At 40.2% G+C, this 7,402-nt stretch overlaps 1 protein-coding gene across 1 annotated transcript; it reads right to left on the reverse strand.

Annotated features, from left to right (window-relative positions):
• Positions 1-987: 987 nt before the first annotated feature.
• Positions 988-6,197, reverse strand: tal1 (T-cell acute lymphocytic leukemia 1). Its single transcript, XM_020498579.2, has 4 exons — positions 6,065-6,197; positions 3,873-4,518; positions 3,174-3,271; positions 988-2,788 (listed from the first exon to the last, which is right to left on the reverse strand). Exons 2-4 carry the CDS (start codon positions 4,379-4,381, stop codon positions 2,328-2,330), a joined length of 1,068 nt encoding a protein of 355 aa, XP_020354168.1. The 5' UTR covers positions 4,382-4,518; positions 6,065-6,197; the 3' UTR covers positions 988-2,327.
• Positions 6,198-7,402: the final 1,205 nt, after the last annotated feature.

The following is a 7,402-nucleotide window of genomic DNA, read 5'->3' on the forward strand; positions in this document are numbered from 1 at the left end:
CCCCTTGCGTTGCCCTCAGAACAGTCTTAATTCGTCGGGGCATGGACTACAAGGTGTCAAAAGTTCCACAGGCATGCTGGCCCACGGTGAACAATGCTTCCCACAGTTGTGTCAAGTTGGCTGGATGTCCTTTGGGTGGTGGACCATTCTTGATACACACGGGAAAACTGTTGAGTGTGAAACGTAGCATAGACTGAGGTGGGAACTGGTGATGTGCCAGTGTTTCACACGCACCCCTTCATTCGCTAAGGGACCAGTAACCTAACCCTACGGTCTCCGCTGACGGCTTTTTAATTGGCTGTGATCCTTATCGGTCATCAGCTCCAACTCTCCGCTCATCATAGTGTTGTAATCATGACATAGTGTTCCCCAGTGCCCCCTCAAATACCTTCTAGCTCAAACTGGCCACTCTATCTCTAGCACTACCTCAATCTAATACGGGGATAATAACAATCGTGATCAATTCATATGGTGGGAACATGGAGACTACATTGGACCCATTGCATCTCATCTAAGAGGCGTCGCTCCAGATCGATTGTGGGGTCTGTCTGTGGATCGATTATTCAATTATGATGGTCATATTTAGGGATGGGAATTTGAAAAGCTGGGAACTGCCCTAAAAATGTGTTGAAATTCTCATGGCATTTTTTTATGGACAGTTACAGGGGTTGGGGTCCATTTCTAAAATCCCCCCGAAATTCCCTTAATTAAATGTCATCGTCATTCTTTTTTATCTCTATTTGATTAAACTTTGAAATAAATAAAACAAATTTAATTATTGTACTTGGATTGTACCTGCCATGGCAATATCAACATGTCTTTGATTACAACCTACTGCATATACAGACAGTCTACCTTTAAAAAACTGGAAGCATCTACTGGTGATGGGAGTTGTACACTGTACTGTATTACTGTCATTTCTATAGACTCACATCTTTAATTGATGATTAAGAAATATTACATAGAAATTTGAATACACGATGAGCATAACAGTATATTTTTCCCCATTTTTATTATGTGGTATATAAAATTTGAGATATAACATTGAATATATTTATAGATGTCTCCATAATCACCTTAACAGCAACAGTTTTTTTTCCTTACTAAATATCACATAAAAAAGAATATCCCTTTTTTTGTTTAACACATCGAAGATGTAAAGGTACCATTTCTGGTTACTCAATAGTCTGCTGAAATAGCAGACGTACATAATGTCAAATACAGTGGTAAAACACTTGATTAATGTTATGAATAAAAGAGACATTTAAGAAGTGAATGTGAAAACATTACCAACTCAATGTACCATGGTCACAATGAAAGAAGCAAGTGCAAAAATGGCACGTTTCATTGTTCAATACAAATGTACAGGTCTGTTTTTATGTACATTTGTACCTCTTATGTTGCAAGATACAGAGATATTATATTGTTATTTTGTTCTATTATTAGACAGGCATCATGCCCTCGTGTGTGTGTGTGTGTGGTGCGCGTCTGTGTCATGTGCATGTCATACTAATATGCTATCCATATTATTCCATCCAAAAATGGCAACAATTTGACCTCAATTAAATGTTGTATGGTAAATATTGTAACCATATGGTTTATGTGAATATCACATTAACAAGTACACTTTCAAACGTTTTGTTGTTCTCCCAACATTAACATTGACAGCAACACAGATCTCCCACTTTTTAAAAACAATTATCAGTTATCCCACTGCAAAACTGTGTTATCCAACAACTTATGACGTGGTGTTCAAGAAAAATGTTACTGGAAATCAGGTCGAAATACTATTATTTGATAACTCCAAATTTGAGTTACTAAAAGAACAAAAGAACTGACATTAGAGGGCTCTAAGATGAAAACAAATCACTTAAATTTAGTACAGTCCATAGTACTTAAGAACAAAATTCTCATTGTCGTTGAAAGAGTCAAACACTGTACCTAAACAAACTTTGATCTCAGGCAAGAAAAGGTACCATTATGAGATTCATGCCGTTTTTGGAAATTCCCTTAATTGTTTTTCGATATTATGTTCTGAGTTACATTTTAGGTCTGTCATGACTTCCAATCCATCACCTGCTTACAACAGCAGTTGGGACAAAGCCTTTATGTTCCACCAGAGAACATATCCACCTCTGGAAAAGCCAACGACAGACAGGGCCATTGAGGGAAACAGGAATTAGAGAAAGATCAAATTTGTACACAGCACGAAATGTATCGCCATCGGAACCATCCTATTGATGCCCATTCACTCCAGGTTGGTAGAAAATTGCCAAGCTCCTCCATCTCACATTCTCTGTTCTTCTCCCCATAAAGAAAACGTAGAGTCATCTCTGGTTTTGTTCGTCAATGTGGAGTCCAGAGTGATGATGGAGGCCTCTGGAGGTGGGCCTTCGGGACCCTATAGACAAATCCTGGTCATCGGTGTAGCTGTCGGGACTACCGTCCCCGTCCAGAAGACTCCCGCAACTGGAGTTGCTGGGCGACAGCATTCCCTGGAGGAGCTCTTCCCGGACCAGGCCCTCCCCTCGGGCCTCGTGGGTCCGCGCCCCCACAATACCACCGCTGTCGCCGGCCTCCAACACACCTTCCTGGTCGTCCAGGAGCTTGGCCAGGAAGTTTATGTACTTCATGGCCAGTCGGAGGATCTCGTTCTTGGAGAGCTTCTTGTCGGGCGGGTGTGTGGGGATGAGCTGGCGGAGGTCAGCGAAGGCACCATTCACATTCTGCTGGCGCCAGCGCTCACGACTGTTGGTGAATATCCGCCTCACGATTTTGGGCTGTGAGCCTGAGAGGGAGAGGAGGATAGGTATTCTGATCATGTCTGATTTATACACTGTATGCATACACCAGCAGTATGTAGGAATCAGATGTGTTAGAGTTGACCTGGAACAAAAGCCATTGGAACACAGGAGTGATGGTTGCTGTTAATGGGCCTCTGTACGCCTATGTAGATACTCCATTAAAAATCTGCCGTTTCCAGCAACAATAGTCATTTACAACATTAAGAATGTCTACCCTGTATTTCAGATCAATTTGATGTTATTTTAATGGACAATTTATTTATTTATTTTCAAAAACATGGACATTTCTAAGTGACCCCAAACTTTTGAATGGTAGTGTGTGTGTATGTAAATATTTTGTATAAGTATAAAAAATCTATATGATCTTACCATTACCATCGTTGATTTCAATCTCATAGGGCGCTGGTCGACGTTTTATCCGATGGCTGGGATACATGCCATACTGTTCCATCTCCCCACCGTATCCACTGCAGGAAGATAGTGTGAATTAGTCAAATTACAAATTCCCTCTACAAATATATAGGCCTATATTCACTGGCCACAGATGTCAGTTCAACATCTAGGTTTGAATTATATTTGGTTTAGATGTCAAATAACGTGAAATCAACAAAACATGTCGCCATGTCACTGGATTTAGTTTAAAAGTTGGGTAAAAAAGATGACATTTCGCAAATTCAATTAGTTGTCCCACGTTGATTCAACGCGATTTTTGGTTGAAATTATGTGGAAACAATGTTGATTCAACTCGTTTTTGTCCAGTGTGTATTTTTGGCTATATGTCGACTTTTTTATTCTGGTGATTTTGTTGAATTAAATGATGACAGTTAGGCCGAATGTATACCAAATTAAAGACTTTATGTCATAATAATAATATGATGATGATGATCATGAAAACAAACTCTGAAAATGGAAATAGCGATGCACATTTCAGTCCTAAAAGTAGAATAGGCTACATCAATTAAAATATGACAGATGAACAGTGCATGTACTGACGCATGCCACAAACTTGTCCATAAAAAATTACATTATTATGACATATATATTTTCCAAAGGAATAGCTTGCCTTACCTGTTCATTGTAGCAAGCGGTTGAGCAAAGTTACTGTACAGCATCGCTCGTGCAGGTAGAGAGAACCCAGGTTGGCTCAACTGCACCATTCGAGTTTCGCTTAACAACGGGTCCCGGGAAGGCAGTGGCAGTTGAATAGGAGGTCTGCACAGCTCGGTGGTCTGTATCCTGTGATTGCCGTCTGCCGTCAGCTCCCTAGCTTTTATGTCCACGAGCCCTCCTCTTCTGGCCAACTCGATCACCGGCACTTCCTTTTTTTGCTCGCTGTGGTACGCCGTTTCCTTGGTAACTGCATTAAAGAGGATAGTCCCGTTGCAGCGCTCCCCCGGGACACGATCCCTCTCAGCGGAGTTCGCCGACGCCGCTTCCTGTGTCTCACCACCAGCCTCGCACCCCTCCCCACTTACACGACCTGCTATGGAAGTCGTCATGCTGTCGTGATGTGGAGACTTGCATTCCTTGCCCATAGGACTGAGCTGCCCAACTTCTGGTTTCAGTTTTTCCATCATTTCCGCGGTTATTTGATAGATTAGACCGTGCGTAAATATATCTTAAATTGTGAAAGTGCATTTGCTTAATGCCATCGACGGATGCCTCCGCATCGAAACGATCTCTTTCATCCGCCGATATTAATCCTTGATGTCACCTGCAAAAAAGAAAGCTTTTATGCTTTTTATGTATGAATAAAAAAATTCTAACGAATAAAATACCAAAAATGCAGAGTACGCGCGTCACTGGAATGAACCAGAGATCTAAAATGGTAGGCCTACAGTCAATCCCGTGCGCGGCAAATCATCCTACGCAGGCAGACCTGTGTATTCTGCCCGGTGCTCTCTCTGCATCATTGAGGGTGGGTGCATATACTGTCAATGTTTCTAACTACGAACGCACTGTTGCGCTACTGCTTCCCTTGTCAATACGGCTTTTAATCCAATGAAGTGTTCGGACTGCACTCTTGCGGTCCATCACATGGGAAAATCATATCCCTTCATGGCTAATAATTTAGAGGATATTATCAGAGCCAATGCCTTTCTTTGTGATTTGTGTTGTTGTTGTTTTTTTACAATTGTTGGCCTATTTGTTTGCCTCTTTGTTAAAAGAGTTTGCCTTGGTTCTAAATTTGTTCTAAATTCACGATTTCCCAATATTGCTTCTGTCCAACGCACGTCGTGCAGTAAAACGGAAGCGTTATCTCTGCGTGGAAATCAATACAATTGATTGCCCTTCACTGTATCATTATCGTTATATAACATACTCATATTAATATAAGTGGAATGATAACCTCTGTCACTCGAGGGCCTGTTTTTCCAATTGATTTCATAATTCTTCGTTCATTGATTTGTCTTTTTTCATGTGTTTTTTATGAGATTATTTCTGTTCTTAGCCTACTTTGTTGCGTGTTCATGATTTGAGTTTCAAAATAATCAGATCCTTGGTCCTCAGTAAAGTTCTTACGTCATGTGAAAAAGGAACTGGTGTCGTTTTTTTCACCACCACTGTGGGAATAGTTTTTGGGCTACAGCTTGTAGGGCACGTAAAATGAAATGGAATAAGAGTGTGTTTTGCGTCGTTTATTTATGAGCCTACTGTGGCTTTGAAAGCTTGAACCTTAATTGAGCCACAGTCCGCAGAACGTTGTGCATCGCCAACCTTTTCATTCTATAAAATGTGTAGGTACGCTAGGACATCACACATTTTTACAAAAACATTGCGGTAGGCTACATCATTTTCTGTTTCACAATAGCCTATGGAGATATAATAGCCGAATGCATAGCTAAATTATATTTAAAATAGATTTGTTGTTCATTGTTGCAAAATAAAATGATCACCCATAAATTAATCTTAGCCTCTCGGCTAGCATTCCCTGAGTGTGTAGGCTAGTCTTGTTTGATTTAAATGAAAGCGTCTGAGCGACTGAGGACATTTTATCAAAACGAAAAAATATTTGACTATATCGAATCTTTGTCCATGTTTCGTGTTCAATCCAATTTTATTGGTAGATAAAACGAATGCTAATTCGATAGGCTAACTGATGTGTTTCACTTCACCGAGAAAACAAACGTCAACCCGAAATAGGAACGGCCAATGATCAACAATGTTCCAACTATCTATTCGTATTATCAATAACATGGCCATAAATCGACAACAACATATGTGACTTGATAAGGCCTATTTGGGTGTGTTGTCCTTACCACAGCCGGAGTGTTGTTGATCGAGTAGCCTATGTGTGGAGCCATTTTGTCGAGGGTAATCCATGTCTGATGTTTTAGATTCACTGAAGTGCTGCGTGGAAACTGGAAGTGAGGTCTATATAATTCCACATCACGTCCAGTGCGCCACTTAGTATGGGGAGCGAGCGGAACACAGGCGCAATGTGGTGAGGAGAGATAAGGGCACGCAGTTGCGGCCACTCCATATTCGATAAGCCCCTAAAACCATTATTTATTAAATTATTCATTATTTTTTTTGCTTTTTATCTTGGGCAAGCGCGAGGAAAAACTATTGCCTTATATTGTGAATGGATATGCACTGACATAGACCTATAACGGGAGATTTTAAGGGATACAAATCCATGTTTATTACAGCAGGTGCATGCCTTGTAAAATGCTCCAAGTCTTAGTTCAAGAGCAATGGAGCGTATTTAAATCATATCAGTTGGGATGTTGACTTGAGAAAAATACCATTAGGCATATGTATTTGTTTTGACTAATATTTTAACCTTTTTATGAAGGAGAATTAATAAACAGCGAATTCTCAAGTTTTTGATGAATGCATTTGAATTAATGAATGCGACTTGTAAAATGAATACCATTGGGCTACTGAATGTATTTCCGATAGTTTTATATTGTGCAACAATGATAATTAAGTAGTCTAATACTTTGTCATTTGGGTCCAACTCATATGTTAATGCATTTGACAACACTCGGAACACAATTATCTCCCCGTTTTTTGGGCCATTCAAAGAGGCGTATTCAATATTCACACGAGATAGGTTTGCATGAAAAACCAAACAACAGTATCAATTGTATCAACAATATCAATTGAAGCAGCACAGCCTACCGGGTATAGTCTACATCACTTTTATGATTATCATCATTAGCCTGATTAGCTGCATGGCTATACAATGAAAGTCCTATAGCCTAAATTAAATAAACATAGACCCACCTAAGAGGAAAATAGGTAAATCGTATAAATGATCAGACTCCTTTAATCCTCTCTTGCTTTGTTATTTTTGCAGTGGATTGGATCGATCGCGTAGGGAGGGATGCCTTGAGAGACTTGGCAGAATTTGGTGTAAAGCTCAAAGGACCACCTTGCAGACAGAGATAAGACGGCCTGCAGGTTCATCCGTCAAAGCGGAGACGCAATGTTTGGTGCTTATTTTAAGTCTACATGTGTCCTTTAGGCCTACCAGTTTCGATCCCTTCTTTCAAAGTAGGGGATTGAGGGTAAATGATGGGCTTCTCAAAGACATGCCACAATTAAATCAATAATCTTTTATCAGTAGACCTCTAGTGAACAAAACACAC

Source organism: Oncorhynchus kisutch, linkage group LG13 (genome assembly GCF_002021735.2).
Source record: "Oncorhynchus kisutch isolate 150728-3 linkage group LG13, Okis_V2, whole genome shotgun sequence".
NCBI lineage: Eukaryota > Metazoa > Chordata > Actinopteri > Salmoniformes > Salmonidae > Oncorhynchus > Oncorhynchus kisutch.